The sequence below is a fragment of the Pogona vitticeps genome, chromosome 5, assembly GCF_051106095.1.
Source record: "Pogona vitticeps strain Pit_001003342236 chromosome 5, PviZW2.1, whole genome shotgun sequence".
Lineage (NCBI taxonomy): Eukaryota > Metazoa > Chordata > Lepidosauria > Squamata > Agamidae > Pogona > Pogona vitticeps.
In genome coordinates, this window is record NC_135787.1 from 46,583,610 (window position 1) to 46,604,576 (window position 20,967).

The 20,967-nt window shown below is 41.2% G+C and overlaps 1 protein-coding gene across 9 annotated transcripts in view; it reads left to right on the forward strand.

The window, feature by feature from the left end:
* The first annotated feature begins 212 nt into the window (after nucleotides 1-212).
* Nucleotides 213-20,967, forward strand: part of RBM46 (RNA binding motif protein 46) — a 33,446-nt gene continuing 12,691 nt past the window's right edge. Inside the window, exons 1-6 of one of the 9 annotated variants that reach the window (XM_020781385.3) lie at nucleotides 220-411; nucleotides 7,059-7,112; nucleotides 8,425-8,489; nucleotides 8,912-9,086; nucleotides 10,037-10,504; nucleotides 15,390-16,172. In XM_020781385.3, the coding sequence (XP_020637044.3) occupies nucleotides 8,936-9,086; nucleotides 10,037-10,504; nucleotides 15,390-16,172 (1,402 nt within the window). In that variant the 5' untranslated portion in view covers nucleotides 220-411; nucleotides 7,059-7,112; nucleotides 8,425-8,489; nucleotides 8,912-8,935. Of the gene's footprint in view, nucleotides 444-562; nucleotides 1,118-7,058; nucleotides 7,113-8,424; nucleotides 8,490-8,911; nucleotides 9,087-10,036; nucleotides 10,505-15,389; nucleotides 16,173-20,967 lie in introns of those variants that run through there. The other 8 variants (XM_020781386.3, XM_078394796.1, XM_078394795.1 and 5 more) reach the window with 8 other exon arrangements.

Genomic DNA, 20,967 nt, shown 5'->3' on the forward strand with positions numbered 1-20,967 from the left:
TGCTGCTTTCCTCCCATTGGCTCCTTCTCGCCTAGACGGGAATAATACGCGTCCGTTGGGACAACGGCCCCCTTCGGCAGCGTTCTCTTTCTCGCGCCCCCCCCCCCCCCCCGCCTAACCGACGCCGCGCGCCCCTTTAGCCTCGTTTTAAAACGGCGCAGGGCAAGGAAGGGTTGAGGAGCATCTTAGGTCGGAGGGCGCGGGGAGGGGGGTTATTTCGGTTGTGATTGGCTGGAGGCAGCCGTCAATCTTATATATCACTATAAAAGGCGAGTTAGGGTTGTGGACGAGTTCAAGGCAAGCGTGAGTCCGTGACTGGCGCCTGGTCAGAGAGGTCCGTTCGAAAGTGGCGCGTACCTGTTCGCCCGCCCAGCCACCCTGCCTCCCTCCCTCTTTCGTCCCCTCGCGTAGGTGAGAGGGCGTGGGTGGTCGCCGCAGGGAAGGTACCGGTTTCGGTTGTTGGTGACGTTATTTGTACTGGAGAGGAAGCGTCCTCTCCCGCTCGCTCGCTCACTCTTTCCTCTTCCCTCAACACTGGTAGAAAGGTGCCAGGCGAGTGGGGAGAGGCTAAAAGAGCCTCACCTCCGCCACCACGCGTTGTGGTAAACGTAATCTCTCATCTCGTAGATACTGAGCTCTGTCTCTTTGTCATGGGTGGCAAATTTCATACATCCCCCCCCACCCCGGTCCGTCTCTGGTACGGTGAGCCTCTCCTCCCGGGGAAACAAATCGCAGTGGAGATCATGGGCCTTTCCCCTCAATGAGAGCCTGAGGTCAAGAGGGAAAGACGCTCTCACTCGCCACGTTTAAAAAGTCCCGTTGAAGAACGAGGCGCCTTGCGCGCTCGTTGCCAAAGCAGCCGATCTCAATCCAACTACCATCCAAAATAATCGAAGGTGGTTTGTTTTGAAAGGATAAAGGAAATGGGTCACATGGAGAAACACATCGGTTTGAAGCCGTTGCCTTTGGGAGTAGAGCTGGACTAAGTTGGGGGGAAGGGGCCAAGACGGTTGAAATGAGGGCCTGAGAGGCACAGAAGGCCGTTAACGGCGGAGGGAAGGAGGAGAAGTGGCAATACTCTGAGTTGGGCGTATGAAAAAAGGCAGGAAAGGCGGAGGTGAGGCAGGATTGAATGAGGGGCTTAGGTTGGCCCAGTGTGTCTCCGCAGTTTTTTTTGGGGGGGGGGGTCAAATCACTCCTGCCTGTTGTCTTCAGATGGTGCAGGTTTATCTCCAGGTATAGGAAGAAAGCAAGGCCTAGTTACCCCCCCCCAAAAAAAACCCCACAGTTATATTTCAATCCGGAACTCAAAGTAAAATAATAAATATTTTTATTCCAGATTAAAAAATGGGGCAGTGAAGCATATTAATTCAAGTTGAAATAAGGCTACATATGCTCTAGGTGGTGCTGTTATTCACAAGTCACCACAATGTGCATCAGCTAAGCTTGGCTTTTGAAAATACTGTTTGGAGACTAAGCCTGGGAGAGCTCAGGTTCAACCCAGGACGTTCAAAAGTTTACATTAATGAATGCTTATGGTGTAATAGGCAGGAACTTTGTTGAGTTCCTTGTATTTGTTTTGTAAATCTTTAATACATTTCTGTTATTGAATTTTCTGCCAAGAACTAGTGATTCATTTGTTGATGCAAAACAACAAATAATCATGGAGTACCTTAGAAAACGAGTCCATTTTAGTTGGCATAACCTCATGTGGACTGACTGCAGTGTATTTCTTCAGGTGCAGTCCTTTGTATGCCATCACCTGTTTTTAACAAGCTCAGCCACCTTGAGCATATTTCTTTTGACCGTTTGCAGAGTACATTTCCCTCCATACATTTCCATCCAAACTCGAGGTTGTGGAATAGATAGTGCTTCTGGAAGTGCTACCTATACAGGTGCTTGACTGAGGTTGTTTTCAGATACGAATTTTATTATCCATTTACTCTTCATTGTTGATGGAATTGTACAAGGCTATGGATGAGAATGTTTAACTTGTAACCCTTATGCAATTTCCCATCATCTGTTCTGTCCCACCCCACAAATAGTTTATTAAGGAGGAAAAAATTCCATAGTTTTTTGCATAAAACCTTTTTTGATAGCCTTAGGAGCTCCTTGGGTGGGAACATAATGGCATTGAGAAGTAAATTTGATAGTTCTTGCTTGCTGTGCATTCTTTCAGAGAACACCCTCCAAAATAATGCCATTTGCTTCTTGGACCCACTTGTCTGTGATGGGATTCTAGGGCAGCACTATGCTTATAGCCTGCACGGAGAGTTATGTGCAGCTTTCCCCCTTTCTCCTGTGATATGTCTGTTCTTTCAGCATAAAAGCCTCATCTGAATTGATAAGAAGAGTAACTTCACTAGATGTTTTTCCTTAGTTTGTGTTCTTCAGTTCAGTCCTACCTATAAGAACTAGCCAAAATGCATAGCATAGTAAATTGCAATTAGAGTAGGCCCATTTGAATCATGAATCTTTTGGAGGGGTTGTCTCACTAAATCTCCACTGAATCAGTGGGCCTGTTCTAGTGCTATTTATTATATTAAGCAATAGGATTTTGGCTAATGCAATCTAAAGCATGCTCCCCAAAACATTTTCTGCTGTGCACAGGTATATTGCACACTTTATTTAATATACTGTGTGTATCCTTATTTAGAAACCGATAGGTTCTTCATCATGATCTCTGTGCTTCGTGTATGGGTTAGCACAGTGCAGAGCAGCAGTTTGAAACTTTTACATAGAGTTTTTGGGGTACAGTAGTTTTACCCCTCCTCCCTATAGTGTACATGTGAGCAATATCCTTAGGCTCTGCATCATCCGCTTGCAGCTCATAGTAGAGAGACAGTTCACTACTACCAGCTGTTAGTATTCTGGTTAGCTCATATCTTGATTATTTTCTCATTCTATATTTGCATTTTTAGCTATACATATTCTGGACTTTTATTTTGAATAGTTTTTAGTTTTACACTCTCCTTAGGCCTGTATTCCCAGGAGCATTCTGTATATAGTGTGCCAATTGCAAAAGAAAAATTCACATCCCAGATGGACATGGCAAGTATCTCTTTCTGTCTTGGAAAAGAGCAGAAAGCTTCTACTTCTAAATTTTGCCAGTCTTTCAGTAACTCAGTTCAGCAAAAAGGGAACTCTAAATTATACCTTCCAGAAAAAGCCATCTGTTTTCAGCAGTCCTGAAATGTTTTCAGCAGTAGATGGCTAGGTCTCGTTAAAGTTTTTCCTGCACATCTGTTAGTAGCTGACATTTCAGTGATATTGATTATAACCCTTAGTTTAATTATTGCCCATGATATTGTAGTGATGCTAGCAAACCAAGAAAGGAAAAGAGAATAGTAGATCTTCCTAATGAAAAAAAGAAATGTCCCTCTGGGGCACTTTTCCTGCACTAATTCTGCATACGGGAGCTCTTTTGGAATCTGACCATCAGCCATTCTCAGGACATGCCCAAGCCAATGTAGACGTTGCTGTTTCAGTAATGTATACATGCTAAAAATTCCAGCTTGTTCTATAACTATTCTATTTGGAACTTTGTCCTGCCAGGTGATACCAAAAATGCATCTGAGACAATGCATATGAAACGTGTTCAGCTTCCTCTCCTGCCGTGCACAAAAGTCCAGGACTCACTGCAGTACAGGAGTGTACTCACGACACAGGCTCTATAGACCTGGATCTTGGTACATGTGGTCAGCTTTTTATTAAGCCATATTAAACATATTAAATATGCCTTTAATATCTCCCAGTTGGAGCTTATTCCTGAGCATCCACCTAAACAGTTGGTAGTTGTTGAAATTTCTCCTCCTCCTTAAATTGACTGCCACCCTCCTGAGACACAAATCGTTGACACTATGTTCAAGGGGGAGATCCAAGAGGAATCCATTCTAGCCGAAACCATCAAGCCAGTTCCACACAGCAAACTCAATATCTAGCAGCTGTCCATTGTCTTACCGCTCAGAACTCCTCTGACTGCTCCCAACACGGAAAGTAGTCTCAGTCTCCAAGTAGATATTGTCATGAACACCCGCCATCTCCCAGCCAATACTACCAACCCTCCTGCAGAGTATGGTTGACAGCAGTGCTTACTAAGTCTCCAAGAAGAAATTCCTCTCTCTGTCCACTCATTACATTATGACTTTCAACTGTTAACTCACTGCCTGGCTCATCAATCTACAGCTTTTAATCTGTCAATTGCAGTGTGTCCTTTTGCCATGTATGTCTGCAATCATTTCATTATCACCAATCCTTAAAGAACAAGATTCCACTTTGTTTATAACCATCCCTATTTTCATAGATCAGAAGTCCCCAGTTTTTTGTATCAATTGACTGTATTGTCAACCAAAAAATAGGATTTACTTTTGATACTGTCCAGTGTGCTAGCTTGCATGTCATTTAATCTTTCCTCGGGTCTTTCATAACTAAAATAGGCCCATCAATGCCTCTTTTATGCTTCTTCTGTCATCACCCCACAAACTACCTTGTACTACCTACTGGCAAGTAGGTATGAATTTTTTATACTATTGGATCTAATGTTGGTTGGATATATTCAGTTGCTTCTTTATTGAGTCAGCTTCTCTAGGGCCTAATGCAGGTGACCAGTCTCCTATATCACCATCTGAAGATCACTCTCTGTGCTGAACTTCTGGTTTGCTTGGCAGAATGCTTGCAGATTCTATACAGAAAGGAAAATCCATTAGAAAATTGATGAAAATTAAGAAAGCACCTGGGGAAAACATAACCAACAATTTCATCAATGGAAGGGCTGCATAACAGTCAGGAAGATGGTTGTTGTGGGTTTTTCAGGCTGTTTGGTGTGTTCTGGAGGTTTTTCTTCCTAACGTTTCACCAGCCACATCTTCAAAGGACAGGAGCTAGAATTCTGTCTGTCCTCCTGTCCTCTGAAGAAAAACCCACAACAACCATCAGATCCCGGCTGTGAAAGCCTTAAAGAATACATTCAAGAAGATTACTGTGAGTTGTTATCAAAATAACCAGCAACTTGGTGTGACTTCATTCATGGGAAAAAGTTGTTGTTGGTTACTGACAAAGATCAGTGCTTCAACTATGGAGTAGAAAGCATCTTGTGAAATTAATAGTTCTCAGATTTGCCAAGCACAAACATATCTAGCTATTTATGATATGGCAAGTTTAATGGAATCTATCTGCTGAAAAAAAGAAGTCATCACTTTCTTTTTTTAAAGCAGGAACTGTCTCTTAGCAGCCGATCATTTCAATGAGTTATCCAGCAAAATGTGTTGTGTACTCTCACATAGGTGTTGTCCCTTTGTGTTGCCACTCTTGGCTGTGATCTACAGCTTTACCTCAAAACAATCTCACAAAGATTGAAGAAACATGACCACAAACTTTCAAATGCTGCCTATTTGATTGGTGTCATCTCTGACTCACAGCATTGCTCCTCCAGTTGGTCTAGATTAAACACTTATGAGTACTGCTAACTAGAAATGGAGGTATTCGTATATGAATATCTCCCCACAGGTGGCGATAACAAGGGTCTGGCCCCATGGGGTCAGATGGTCCACTCACTGATCCGTTGCAGCTGTGGACGCCACAGTTCTTCCAATGGCTTTGCATATCACAATTGTCTAGCCACTCCTGGTAGGAGGCGAGAGGACAAACCTCGCTGCAAGGTTGAAGAGTGGCTTACAGATCACAATCGGCAGAGCCATTGGAAGAATTGCGGAGTCTGCAGTAGCGGCGGATCGGTGAGTGGCCCGTCTGGCCCCATAGGGCTGGACTCTATCACCACCTGTGCGGGGATATTTGTATACGAATACCCTCATCTCTATTGCCAACCATCCAACTTGGAACAGTTGTTACTTCCATTTCCCAGAGGCTTAAAGCAGTCTTCTTAATAATGAAAGTCTAAGGACTCAAAGTGCAGTTTTTGATTCCTTCTCATCAACACTTCCATTCAGCCTTCCATTCTTTTCTCTTTTTTTGGTTCCAGACTCATGCAGCATCTTGAGACTTGGAAAAACAATGCATTGAATTGATGAGTTCTCTCTGTTATCCAGTGGGGTTATTGTACAGCATGTGGCCATCTTCTGTATGGAGCATTTTGTTCAATTTTTCCCTTGATAATTCTACCAGAAGATACTACTTACCAAACAAAGGAGCCATAAAATCAATATCACTGAATCAATACCATGCCACCTATTTTCCCTGGTGCTTCATGGTACCAAAGAGAAATTGAAGTTCTGAGCAGCATTTGATTTATGAAGCATTGCCAAATTTGTCATCAAAAGATGCTATTGAATGGTTACTGATGCTGATCTTTTGCTTCTCAAAGATGATTGGTTTGCCACAACTGATCTGAAGGACACATATTTCCACATAGCATTACACCTGTCCCATGCAAGTTCTTTTGCTCTGCTCTTGATAACAACCTTTATGAATTCCAGGTCTTTTTACAGGATTGAGAGTATTAACCCAGACGTTGACAGTCATCATAGGTGAACTGCAGAAGAAGTGCATAGTGTTCTTGGTTGATTGATGCCACTTCAAAACATCTTGTAGACTATCTTGATGTTGTAATTATGTGACTTCATAACATGGGCCTTTCTGTCAAGAGTAACAAATTTCCATTTGCTCTGAATCAAGATATCAACTTCAACAAAGTAAAACTGAGTTCACACTCTGTTATTATGGTTGTTTCAGAGGGCATTAAAGATAGTAGATGTGGTTCACTTTCTCACTTCAAGCAAAGAGTGATAGCACTGTCCATTCTCAGGCTTTTTGAACTTACAGCCTCCACAGGTGTGGTCCTCTTGATTATGAGTGTCATGACAGTGGATTTGCCCATGTTATTAGGCATCAACATCTGTCAGAAGGCTTAATGTATATGTTACAAGCTTGTAATGTGCATACTTGGAAAGGTTGGAAAGAGTTAACACCTAAATGAAGGTAATGTGTGGTATCAGTAGTGATGCTGCTGAGGACTCACAACCAGTCAGGTTGATGGAGAGATTTTTAAATACATATCCAGCAAGATCTTTCTTTTTTCTCTTTTGGGTTCTTCCTCTTTCTAGTTGGTCATGAGAAAGAGCTGATTCCCAGGACAGTGCAATGTGAGAGACAACAAGGTACTGTGAGCAGAATTAGGGTAGTAAATAAGCTAATTATTTATTTATTCAGTTTCTATCCCATCTTTTTCCAGCAGTGTGACCCAAGGTAGCTTTACACTGATGCATGTGGCATGCTTACACTCCATTTGGTGGGCAAAAAAGATCACTTTGCACATCTTCTCAGCAAATCTCACTAAGATTCCCAGGAGTGGGAACTTCATTTCTAGAAGTTGAACCAAACTTGGATCACTAGACAAGATCCTCTTGGCACAGTTCTGCTGGCATTGTTTAATCCGGATGTCAGAAATAATTAAGATCGTAAGAAATTAATTTTAATTTATTTAAAAGTAATTTTCTCCACCCCACCCCCGGGCCACCCTGTTTCTGCTTAAAAGGCTCTCTAGGATTTTCTTTCATATTAAAAGGTCCCTTCCAGTGTCCTGAGGCTCTCAAAGGATATTGTTCATTATGCTCTTAACTAGAAGCCACAGATACACTGAAATAAAGTGGCAGTTGGCCAAGATTTTTAGGAAATACATGTTTTCTTTCCTAGTGTCATGTATCTTTACATGCTCCTGCCTTTTGTACTCATGAGAGTCCTATTGAAACTTATGAGGAAGAAGCCATGTTGCACATTTGTTTTTATCTGACGGCCAAAGCAACTTTGCTTTCCAGTTTTTCATGTATCATACCAAGTCTTCTGTTGACTGTCTCTTTGGCTTGATATCAGTTCAAAGGAATCAATCTTCCGTTCCCCCATCTTCACTCTCAAGCTCACAATAGGGAGGACCCATTCTTAGAATGCTAAAGATTAGTTGGGCTTTAAGGAAGCTGTTCATAAAGTGTTCTTCAATTAAAAGTTTTGGATATTTTGCTCTTTCATAAAAACTTTGGGTTTAATTATGACAACTGATCCCTTTACCAGGGTTTACAGTTTCTGGTTCCACTTTCAGGTAATTTTGGGGTTTTTTTTCCATAGAAGTGTACTTGGCCACTTTGTCACCTAATCTTTTCCCACAATTCATGTTGCAATTGTCTGTTCTTGCTCTCTCTGAAGTTCAAATTCCTCTAAGAAATGGCATGTCATTTTCCAACACTGGGGTTTATCCTTTGTCTTGTCTTTCACCTAATGGATAGTAAGGCCCATTATATTGGCCTACCAACTGGCAAAAGTACCACTATCAACCATGCTAGAGAGCCATTTCACTGGAGCTATGATTGCATGATTTGGAATGTATCTCCTTGCCTGAATTGTGTTGAACTGCTGATCTCAAACATGGATCATTATCACATGAGATTAGTTCTCAGAAGAATACTTTCTTTGATACAGGAATTCTTGCAGCTATGCTCCAGTGGTTGAATGCACCTACCTGCCTGTCTTCATAGATCTTGCAGGTAAGCTTGCTAAATTTTACCTTGTTTATGGTGCATAAAGACTATGACAAAGAAAAAGAAGTTGCTCACCTATAATCGTTTTCTGTATATTCAGACAACCTGCCTTCTCTCTCCTCTCTAGCACGTGTGGTTGATTACTGCTGTGTCATCTGAATTTATGAACTGATGGAGAGCTTGTTCATGCACATACTTTAGGGAGGAGGTGTGAGTCTTAACACAGAACTGTATATAAAAGATTCCAGACCATGGTTCTGTATAGGTACAGACCCATAAACTGTTTAATTAAAATAATTAAATTCATTAATTAACAAGTATTCAGAGGAAGAACAAACATTACAAATAAGCGGGCTGTTTGTATGTTTTGCCCATGAGGTAGAACAAAATTGTGTTCTTTATTAAACTAATATAATAAACATTTTCAGGTTTTCTTTAAAAATACTACAAAAATGAGTGAAGAAAACACAGATGCAACTACTAGCTGCAGCAAAGTTAGAACCGGTACTCAGAATGAAGCTGCCTTACTGGCTCTTATGGAAAAGACAGGTTACAACATGGTTCAAGAAAATGGACAGCGAAAATTTGGTGGGCCTCCACCAGGTAAGGAAGTACACCAAAACATATATTCCTGTTTTACACTTAATCATACCCAATAGGTTTCTCAGCCTTTTGACTGAGATCAAGTATATCCTATTTTGAGTTTTAAGTTACACCATTTGTAAAATTCACCATCAGCACATGTAACATAGATACAAAAACTCTGTGGTTAGTTTTCTAAAGTAAGTGGCTAGATTTGTTACTGGTTCACTGTACAATAAGCGTCATACTTTTTGACAATATGATCTGTCTATAGTTAAAATGAAGTACTGAATTTAAACTGATCATTCTGAAGTGAATCTGAGATCCTAAGGATTCCCTATTAGAAACAAGTTAAAATTGGTTATTACCATATTTTTCAGTATGTATAATGTATAAGACACCCCCTTTTCTAACCCAAAATTAAGAAATCTGAGTGGAGCTTAACAAAAGGAGGGGGGAAGGGGATCAAAACAATCCCACAACTGCACGATCACTTTGATCTCTTTCTCCCTCCTTTTGCTAAGCAGGGCTTAGCAAAGGGAGGGGAAAGCAGGGATCAAAGCGATCCTGCAGCGCTTTGATCCCTGCTTTCCCCTCCGCTTGTTTTTGTTCTCTCCTCAGCTTCCGTGTATAAGACGGCCCTCAGTTTTTAGTCTTAAGATTTTAGACAAAAGCATTGTCATATACACGGACAAATACAGTAAGTGTAAGCCATACTAATTTAAATTAGTCACAAAAATAACATTCAAAAGTCTTAGGGAGACAAGTTTTAAACTTGAATTTAATAGCTGGTGAATTGGGTTCTTTTATCCATTATGTGTAATGTGTAAGAAATGACAATATAGAAAATTCCTAATTTGTGTTAACAGCAAACGTGTAGTGGCAGGGGTATGAAAAGCATTAAAATTCATATTATTAAAGTATTTTGTCACAACATTTGTATTAATATGGTGCTGAATAATTTTTTTAAGGTTGGGAAGGTCCTCCACCACCCCGAGGCTGTGAAGTTTTTGTGGGGAAAATTCCCCGTGATATGTATGAAGATGAATTAGTTCCTGTTTTTGAAAGAGCTGGGAAGATCTATGAATTCAGGCTGATGATGGAATTTAGTGGTGAGAATCGTGGATACGCATTTGTAATGTATACAACCAAAGAAGAAGCTCAGCTTGCTATTCGAATACTTAATAATTACGAGATTCGTCCTGGAAAGTTTATTGGTGTTTGTGTAAGTTTGGATAATTGCAGATTATTTATTGGAGCTATTCCAAAGGAAAAGAAGAAAGAGGAGATCTTAGAAGAAATGAAGAAAGTCACAGAAGGTGTGGTAGATGTCATTGTGTATCCAAGTGCAACTGACAAGACAAAGAACCGTGGTTTTGCTTTTGTAGAGTATGAATCCCACAGAGCTGCAGCAATGGCAAGGAGAAAACTAATTCCTGGTAAATCTTTTCGCTTTTACATATTATATTAATTTCTGTTACTCTTGAGCACCTCACTCTAAGGATCTGAACATTGTTAAGGGCCAAGCTCAGTGTGATGGTGGGAAATCCTGGAGCTCCGCTTATGTAGAAATTGGTAGTCAGTGGTAGTCTAATTTTAAGGGCAAAATAAATACAGTACATAAGTGAGAAGTGCAGAGGTCTTTGCAATGAAGTAGGTGCCTCTGAGATAATCTTTCATTTTGTATAAGAAAGTTAGGTAAGAAAGGCTACAGTGGAAAGAATATTTCAGTTTTGTTTAAAGGCAGTCATTAGTATATGTTATCACCATGTGCACTTTTCTGAACGCTTAACAAGAAATGAGGATTTAGAAGTGTGAAGTTCAGTTTAAGTTAGCTGTTTCATGAGTATGTTCCTTCCATTGTCAAGTTAACACATTGGCAGGCAAATTAGCTGTGTTGCTCTTATTGGTTTCTTTTTTCTCCAAGTATTTTTATATCCCATTTGTTTGTTTTTATATTTTAGAGTTTTAGGGATAGCTCTAATCTAGCCTTTCCATTCACTGTGTCATTCTACTAAGCTACTTGAAAGACACATTCAACAAATGTCAAGTAACTGCATTAATACTTTGCATAATTTTTTCTAAAATTTTATTAATAACATTATAAACATAACTAAGCATTACAAAACCTTAAAAAACTAGTAATGTGAAACTTCAAAATAATTATATTACAAGTGCTCCTCCCTGGGGACAATTAATTATCTGTTAATATTGTGATATTAACAATATTAATATCAATATTAAGATATCTGATAATATCTTCCCTTCTCTTGTTAACACATAATAAATTCTCTCCAGATACCCATGCAAATAGACCTTTTAAACAATCTGTTTGTTGCTTTAACATTACATGTTAGCGAATCATTTATAACTATTCTATACTTCTTTATACCATTCATTTAATTATTGTTGCAGACATGAATTTTAATATTCCTGTATCCCATATTTTCTCCAAACTCCCAGTACTTATTTCTTCCCTCAAATCATATTACCGTAATGATTTAAGTGAATCTCGTTGATCTTCCTCTTCAAGCATCATTTTATAAATTTTGCTTACTAAACCTTTCATTATTTTATTGTCATCTCCTTTTGTAAAACCATTTCCTCCAACATCATAAGTTCCCTACATTTACCATTTTACTTGCCTAAGAAAGATTTGCAAAATATGATTAATGTATGAAGAAAATTATATTATAAATGGAGATAAAAACACAGGAATTAATAAAAAGAAATGGTATAAAGCTCAGAAAATAGGAGGGTTGGGACTTCTTAATTTGAGGAAATATGTTGCCAATCAGTTAAGACATCTAAGGGATATTATCTCACGCCTTAAGAAAGTAATATGGGAGGATATGGAGTCATTAGAGTTAGGTTCAAATTTTGAGAATATTCTTTTCAGATAATCTAATAAGAATAGAATTAAAGACATTGAAATCCCTTTCCTTAAAACATGTTATTAATGTGGAATGTATTGAAAAATATTTAGTCCAACAATTTCCCAGCCTGGTGGCAAACCAATTTTGAGAAATTTGGAGAATTTATTGAGAGGAAACCAAGTTACTAGATTAAAGGATTGCTTAAAAACATGGGGAATAAAAAACAAATAAAAGACATATTAGGAATGGAGAAAGTATCTTGACTTAGTTTCATACCATTAGAGCACTGAACAAAATATTTTGCATAATTACTCAGAGGATTTTTACTGTTATTAACACATTATACAACTGGAGCAGTGGGCAAAATATTTTGCGTAATTAGCCTAAGCATTTTACCATTCTTAACACATTGTAAACTGGCTAGGAAGCTTAATGACTCATTATCTGGCTCTGGAGGAGGAGGTTGGGAATTCATTTCCCCACTGTGACTCCAAGAAGAGCCTCTGTAGCCCTGGGCAAGCTGCACAGTCCCAGGATACCCCCAGAAGAAAGGAATGGTAAACTACTACCGTGTATTCTCTACCTAGAAGACTTTGAAAAGAGTTAGAATTGACTTGTCACATAATAAAAATAACAACACTTGCACATATAAAACGTTGTTAAGAAGCACCTGATTGCAACAATCTGCTGCAGTGCAATATCTCTCATGCACCCAGCTTACCAGCACAGATTTCTCTTTTCTGAATTGTAGCATGAGAATTCGGCTGCTGGAGCAGTCAAGCTGCTTAGAGCTTTTGGGCCAGTCATCTCCACCCCCTCTATTCCCAGCATGCATTTGTCATGGGAATGGTGCTTCATGAATATTTGGCTTACATGATCAAAGTCATTACCAGTGGAGTTCTGGTCTCAGCCAAACTACAGTTTTGCATTGTACTTTGTTTTATATTAAAGGTAGAAAACCCTTCATGAGACCTTGTTGAAATGCAATGTTGATTTGAAAATGTTACAGTGGGGTCTTGACTTGCGAACTTAATGTGTATTGGGAGGCGGTTCGCATGTCAAAAAGTTCGCAGTTCAAAATCTGCATTCCCATTGAAATGCATTGAAAACCATTTGATCCGTATCTGCTTTTTTCCGGCAATAGAAAGACACCCGCACAGGCAAGGAAAGCAGGGGAGAAAGAGCGGGCGGGAGGGGAGCCTGTACAGGAAGGAAGGAAGGAGAGAGGGAGGGGAGAGGAAGCCCGAAGCCCACCTCGCCTGAGTGCTGGGCGGGCGTCTCAGAGGGCAGGGCAGGGGAAGAGCCGGCCTGACAAAGGGCGGCGAGGCGGGCAGCTTCCTCCGGGGAGATCGGGCGCTGAGAGGGGGGGAGGGAGGGCGCGCCGCGGAGGCTGGGAAGGAGCGGGTGGGACCCCAAAGGCAGCCCACCCGGCCCCGCGAAGCCTCCGGAGGGAAGAGCGTCTGGCCGAGGGCGCCTGAGGGAGGTATGGACGGAGGGAAAGGGTCTTGCGGGTCGAGGGAGGGCAAGAGGAAAGGACGGGGAGAGGAAGCCCAAAGCCCACCTCACCTGAGTGCCGGGCAGGTGTCTCACAGGGCAGGGCAGGGGAAGAGCCGGCCTGACAAAGGGTGGCGAGGCACGCCGGGGAGAGCGGGAGCAGAGAGGGGAAGGAGGGAGGGAGGGCGTGCCGCGGAGGCTGGGAAGGAGCAGGTGGGACCTTGAAGGCAGCCCACCCGGCCCCGCGAAGCCTCCAGAGGGAAGGGCGGCGGACTCACCTCGCGGCTACCGGAGGTGCCGAGCGTGGCAGCAGCGGCACGGACTCCCCCTCAGCCGGCCTGAGCGGCGGCGGGAAAAGGAGGCAGCCGGGTCGAGCGGCCGCATTGGCGCGCTGCCTCCCTCGCGTCTGCCCAGCCAATCAAGCTTTTTTCCCCGGTTCCTTACTGTTCCTTACCGCTCAGCCACCCAGCTATGCTTTTGCCCTATTGGCTCTCCCCGCCTCTCGTGCTTCCCCCCCCCCCACTTTTTGGGTTCGTATGTCAATTCTCCGTTCGCAAGTCAAAATGGATTTTTGCGGACAGAGAAGTACGCAACTCAAAAAGTTCGCAAGTCAAGCCGTTCGCAAGTCAAGACCCCACTGTATAATTTTATTTGCTACTCCCAGTTGCCAGTATTGTGTCTCCATGGGATAAATGGTTCTCAGCGACAAATTACTGTTTAGGGGTACCGGGGTGTGTGCATGTATCAGTTCATGAATTGCATTTCTCATTTTGACATGAGGCAACCAGCAAGAAGTGAACTGCTCCCAGAGGATGGGGGGTCACATAATGACCTTCTCGGTGCTTTTTGGTCCCTAGCCCCCTGCTCTTTCTTGCCTACAGTTTCTCTAGGACAGAGCTCTCCTTTGTATTTGTAAAAGCTTTTGAGTAGGAGATAATGGCAGTGGAAAATGTGGGAAACCACAAACATATAATTTAACTAAGCAATGTCAGTCATAGGCATACATTTACAAATATAAAATGTATTTAAACAAAAACAGTAATTGTTTTAGGTGGTGGTGGGGATCTTGTTTCATACCATCAAGGCTCCTTTGCCCAACCTTTCTCATATATGAGTGAATATAAAAACAAACATTGGATAATTAGAAGTAACCATCTGTTCTTACTGAATATGTGTGTGTTTGAAATCATTATTTATTGCATTTTCTAATTGCATGTTCATGTGGGAAAACAATTTCATGTGGAGCTTTATTTGGGTTAAATATAATGAAAGAAATCAGATGCAGAAGGTGTAATAGAGCATTACCTAGGTGCTTTGACAGTATCCTCCTTACAAATATAATGAAGTATTGCTTAACCTTTAGCCACTAACTTTGTGTTCTATAATACAATAATAAACATTTATAAACAGAATAAATATAATAATTACATCAGATAATAGAATATACTATTAAATATGTTCATGTTGTGAAATTTGGAAGCTTTTTCCTCAGAAGTTGCCTCTGGCCTCTTCCTGAACAATGATAAATGAAATATAGAAGCTGTAGGAGAGGAGAATCACTTTTAATTGGGCTGGGGGCCTCCAGATTGTCCCCTCACCCAACAGTCCTGTATACCTTCTCTGATATTGCTTAAGATAAATCTTCAATCCTTGGGAAAAGGAAGAAAGAGAGAACTGAACTTTCCTCCTACACAATTTCTTGATTGAACTTACACTAAAGTGGAAACCATTCTTATTCCACGAAGCATTTAGCTTCATGAGGTTAATTACATCTTCAGTCTTACCATGTTTATTTTTTTAAATGTTTTTTCTTTATGGCTTTAAACTGTTTTACATTTAAAGTGTGCTGGCTTGGAGGATGAGTTGGAAAGGGAAAGGCAGGACAAAAATGTTACTATAAATAAAATTAAAGAGAAATTGATATACATTGTTACATTTTACATTTCTTTCGTAGGAACATTTCAGTTATGGGGCCATACTATTCAAGTAGATTGGGCAGATCCAGAAAAAGAAGTTGATGAAGAAACAATGCAGAGAGTTAAAGTATTGTATGTTAGAAATTTGATGATCTCTACTACAGAAGAAACAATCAAGACTGAATTTAACAAATTTAAGCCAGGAGCTGTTGAGCGTGTAAAGAAACTTCGAGATTATGCTTTTGTTCACTTCTTTAATCGAGATGATGCAGTTGCTGCTATGTCAGTTATGAATGGGAAATGTATTGATGGAGCTAGCATCGAGGTGACGCTAGCAAAACCAGTTAACAAAGAGAGCACTTGGAGACAACATCTTAATGGTCAAATTAGTCCCAGTTCTGAAAATCTTCTAGTCTTTACAAATAAAGAAGATAGTCATCAGAAGTCTCTAGCAAAACCAGCAACTCTTCCAATTCGCCTTAATGGACAGCATAGTACAAGCCCTCCTGAAATTGAAAGGTGTACTTACCCATTTTTCCCAGGAATAAAGCTTACTCCAGTTAGCATATATTCTTTAAAATCTAGTCATTTTAGTTCTGCAACAATGCAGTTAGATTATTATTGCAACAAAAATAACTGGGCACCTCCAGATTATTACTTATTTTCAACTACAAGTCAAGATGGAAAAGTATTGCTCGTGTATAAGATCATTATTCCTTCTGTTGCAAATGGATCCCAGAGTCATTTCATGCCAGACAAGCTCTGCACGACAGTAGAAGATGCAAAAGAATTAGCAGCACAATTTGCATTGCTGCACTTGGGTAAGTTCTTAAAATTCTAATTTTAATTAACATAAATCTGATTTTTATATCATTTTAGAATAATCTGTTTATACCCAACAGAATTTCAGTACTGACTCCCAGTGTTTAGTAGGCAAATCATGTAGAAATCTGTGTCAGACTAGACTACAAGCTTACTTTGAACCAAAATACCTTCTAATGTTCAGCCCTGCCGCTCACGACTCCTCCCCTGTGCACACTCAGGGTTCCATTGTGACTCGGAACCAAAGGGCCTGCACAGAGGAGGAGGAATGTGTGGAGGGAGGTGGAGTCATGTGCATGTACACAGCTGCACGCCTTAGAGAGGTCCTTGCTTTGAACACATATTGGCAAGAATCCTGTTGACATTTGCATGAACTTTACATAACCTGACATATCTAATTGTGCTTAATTGATGAGCCTTCACGGTATGTCTTGGTTGCATGCCTGGTTACATGCCTGATTGTGCAACCAAGACATACCGTGCCATCTTGCCAATTAGCTGCAGCAAGTTACACAAATCTTAAAGAACACTAGGATTTCAACCATTTAGAAGAGGTGGCATACATTTGTCAAAATACTTTATCATAATAGGTGATTTTTCTCAACTTCATATCTTACATTTGTTTTGTCATTGCTTATTCAAAGATAAGGGAATTGAGTTAATAAAAGGAAATAGAATTTCCCTTTAAATTTCTAGTTTAACCCTGTGTTTTGTGTTCCAAAATGTTTAGTTCTTCGTGGCCTCTGTGAATGCACACAGTTGGGTTGTTCTGCGCCTGCACTGAATGTCTCGGAAGTTTCTAGAGCTTAAAGACACATGATTAATGGGACATTCCCCCATGGAGCACATGCTCCGCCCATCCTAGATCCCCCTCAGTTCCTTTTTTCTGCCATGTCGTTAAGACCTGTTTCAGAAGAATAGAGCAATTTGTCAGTTTGAGCGTCCAGATCTATCATATTTCAAATTTATCCTCCTTATGTCCAATCATACAATCGATGTTCCCCTGTAAGTTCATTCTAATTTTCATCTACCCATGTTTTTGCTTCCCCTCCTTCTCAAGCCAATTTTCCTTCCCTTTCCCCCTTTCTTTATGGCCTCACCCAGCCCTTTTAAGCGGTGCATTGTTTGTGCCAACAGAATACCTCTAACCGACGGGCACAAAAGCTGTTTGTTTTCCCTGGGTGAACAACATCCCACCCATTCCTGTGTGGTGTGGAAAGATTAATGAAGCCAGCCCTCAAACTTTGGTGTCAGAGATTAAGGTCCAACCTTTGAGAGAAGTCTCTCAACCCTCCAGCGTCGTCTATGGAGACCGCACAGTCCCCAGACCCTCAAGTAGAGCGGCAAATCCCACCACAGCCAGCTCCCAGCTCAGTGACTCCTTCTCCGCATCCCAAGGAGAAGTCCGAGAAATAGAAATCAGCATCGAAATCATTATCGAAGATCTCAGCTCAAGCCCCAGATTCTTCTAAAGAGAAGAAAGATAAAACAACTTCAAAAAAGGTCGAATCTTTTCATATTGACCCACCACAACTAACTTTGCCATGTCCTGTCATGGAAGAATCATCCAGAGATGCTCCAAGATCTACATCTGAGAGGGAAGAGCCTTCTCTACCTTTGGCCCAAGCGCCAATCTCAACTGGCAGCCTGTCGCCTAATACCAGCTTTTCTCCGGCTGACGTGCAATCCAGCCAGGTCTCGGCCCATTCTAGCCCTGCTTCATCAGAGTGGGCAATTGCAATAGAACTTTCCGGCTCAGAGTCATTTCACCACTCTCCCAGGAAGCACCGAGAAAAGCGTAAACACCTTTCACCTCCTTGGTATGTCCCTCCATACCAAGAATACTATTACTATCCTCAATCCTCACAATATCAATCTCGTGATGAAGAGAAGGAGATGTATTATCACTATGGTCCGTACCTAATTGAAGACTCTCAAGAACAACTTCACTATGAGGAACCCAAAAGAGTCAGATATGCACTGCCATACCCATCTCAACATTCACTATCATTCTCGCCATCTCCACCTCCTTACCAACATCAATCTCAATATTCCATGTCCACTTATCCTACTGTTCTAGCCAAACCAACTTTGAAACACTCTGCCGACTGCTCAACATTCACACTCGAAATGATCCAAACACTCCTCTAAAGGCCAAATTTCATTACAAGTCACCACTCGAGAACTCACGAGTGGTCTTTAGATGATACCATCTTTGACCTCATGTGCCAAATATATTGCTCTCGAGCTGGAGTCGACAAGAACTCTATAGGAGATGCGTTCACGGTAGACTGGGACAGCGGTCTACTTTACCTCTTCCCACCAATACCACTCATAAAAAAATGATCATTTGGCTCTATCACTTCCAGGCCAATGTGATCCTCCTAGCTCTATGGTGGCTAGGACAACCATGGTTCACTCACCTCAGATCAATGTCAACAGACTCATTCCAGCTCCCTCTTATTCTCAATCTTCTCACACAGGACAACAGGATGGTCTACCATCCAGACATACCATCTCTGAATCTGACAGCCTGGAAGATACTCCCACCATAAAAGACGTCCTCGATCGAGCTCGGAAGCCCTCGACCCAGCTCCTGTATCAAAATAAGTGGAAAGCATTCCTCCATCGCAGAATCAAACAACTTACCTGCATTACCAGTCTCCTTAAAAACTCTACTCACCTTTCTGCTTCTACTGTTCAACTTTGGACTGTCTTATTCTACCTTAAAAGTCTATACAGTCGTGCCCCGCTTAACGATTACTTCACATGATGACGAATCCACTTTACGACGATGGTCTAAATGGTTTTTTTTTCGCTTTGCAAAGATCGGTTCCCTGCTTCGGGAACCGATTCTTCGCATTATGACGATCAAAACAGCTGTTCGTTGGCTTTTCAAAATGGCCGCTGGGTGCTCAAAATGGCTCCCTGCTGTGCTTAGGGACGGATTCCTCGCTATACAGGCACTGAAAATGGCTGCCGTATGGAGGATCTCCGCTGGACGGTGACTTTTTAGCTCATTGGAAAGCATTAACCAGGTTTTAGTGCGTTTCAATGGGTTTTTTATTTTCGCTTTACGACATTTTCGCTCTACAGCGATTTCGCTGGAACGAATTAACGTTGTTAAGCAAGGCACCACTGTATTTCAGTCATCATAGCTCATCAACCTGCCAACTCTAAATCAGCTAAACTCTTTTCTCACCCAACTGTAAAAAAGTTTCTCAAGGGACTTAATAATATTTGCCAACCACAACAATGTATTATCCCTCAATGGTCTTTACAACTGGTCCTCAGTGTTCTTATGCATCCACTCTTTGAAACGATGGGATCTTCCAATCTCAAATTGTTATAAAAACTTATTTCCTTTTAGTGATAACATCAGCTAAACGAGCCAGCGAACTCGCTGCCCTCCATTCCAATCCACCTTTCCTCCAATTACATCTGGATAAGGTCACACTGTATTTTCAATGTTTCCTTTTTACTCAGATTGTTTTTTAATCAACCAATCATCCTATCAACTTTTTTTCCATTACCATCAACACCTCGAGCACATGCTCCATTCACTCGACGTAAGACGCTCTCTTGCCTTCTATATTGACAGGACTAAGCCTTTCCGAAAATCAAATAGACTTTTTCTATGTTTTCATGGTCCTCACAAGGGAGCACCAGCTTCCCCATAATCTATCTCTAGATGGGTCATCCAAACCATCTCATTGGCTTATGAGTTATCAGGCAAATCACCTCCTGAACACCTAATAGTACATTCTGCAAGAGCCCTGTCAACATCTACTGCCTTCCAACGTGGGATTGAACTACCTCACATTTGCTGTGCGGCCACATGGTCTACCCCATTGACCTTTATCAGGTATAACCATCTAGATGTCAGAGCACGGAGCGATGCTGGTTTTGGCAGAGCTATTCTGGCATCCTTCCTACCATGACGGCCCACCATCCGGTAAGTGAGCTTGCTAGTCACCCAATTGTGTGCATTCACAGAGGCCACGAAGAAGAAAAAGAGGTTACCTACCTGTAACCATAGTTCTTTGAGTAGTCCTCTGTGAATCCACACATCCCACCCATCCTCCCCTCTGTCTGTCATGTCCATGTGTCTTTAAGCTCTAGAAACATCCAAGACATTCAGCGCAGGTGCAGAACAACCCATTGTGTGGATTCATAGAGGACCACTCAAAGAACTATGGTTACAGGTAGGTAACCTCTTTTTTTCCTTCTCTTTCAATAAAAAAGGAGATTGAGACTTTGCTGTTGTCTTTTTAGGATGGATGTACCAAATATTTCCTTTTGTTCTTTTAAGTTTAAATCCAGGCTGGTCAAAGGATGGGAATATATTTAATCTCAAATGTTTCTTTTTTTAAAAAACTTTATTTAAAAAATCAAATGTGTTTCTGATTTGCCGAATTTGTCTTACAGTCCCTTTCCCCAAGTCTACCAATGTGGTTTTGCCTTTAAGATCTATGATGTGTAAAAACTTAAGATTTAGATGCTTTTATTGAAAATAGAGTGGCAGTTAATTTACATTTCATTGCATCTTTTCCTGTTTATTAAACATTTGTTTCTTTGGAAAAGAATGTATAGGACAAATTATTTTTTTTGGTAAAGAATGTTACCATATGAGCACTTAGTAAACAGTTCCCTCCACCCCCCAACAATTAGCTTTTTGAGTGCTAGTAAATTAAGGACAGACAGATCCGCCCAGTTGTATCTCTGTAATAGATATGGAGACGGGACTTAAGCTATGTGCAGAGAGGATTGGATGCTCCATGCCAGTTTGCTTCT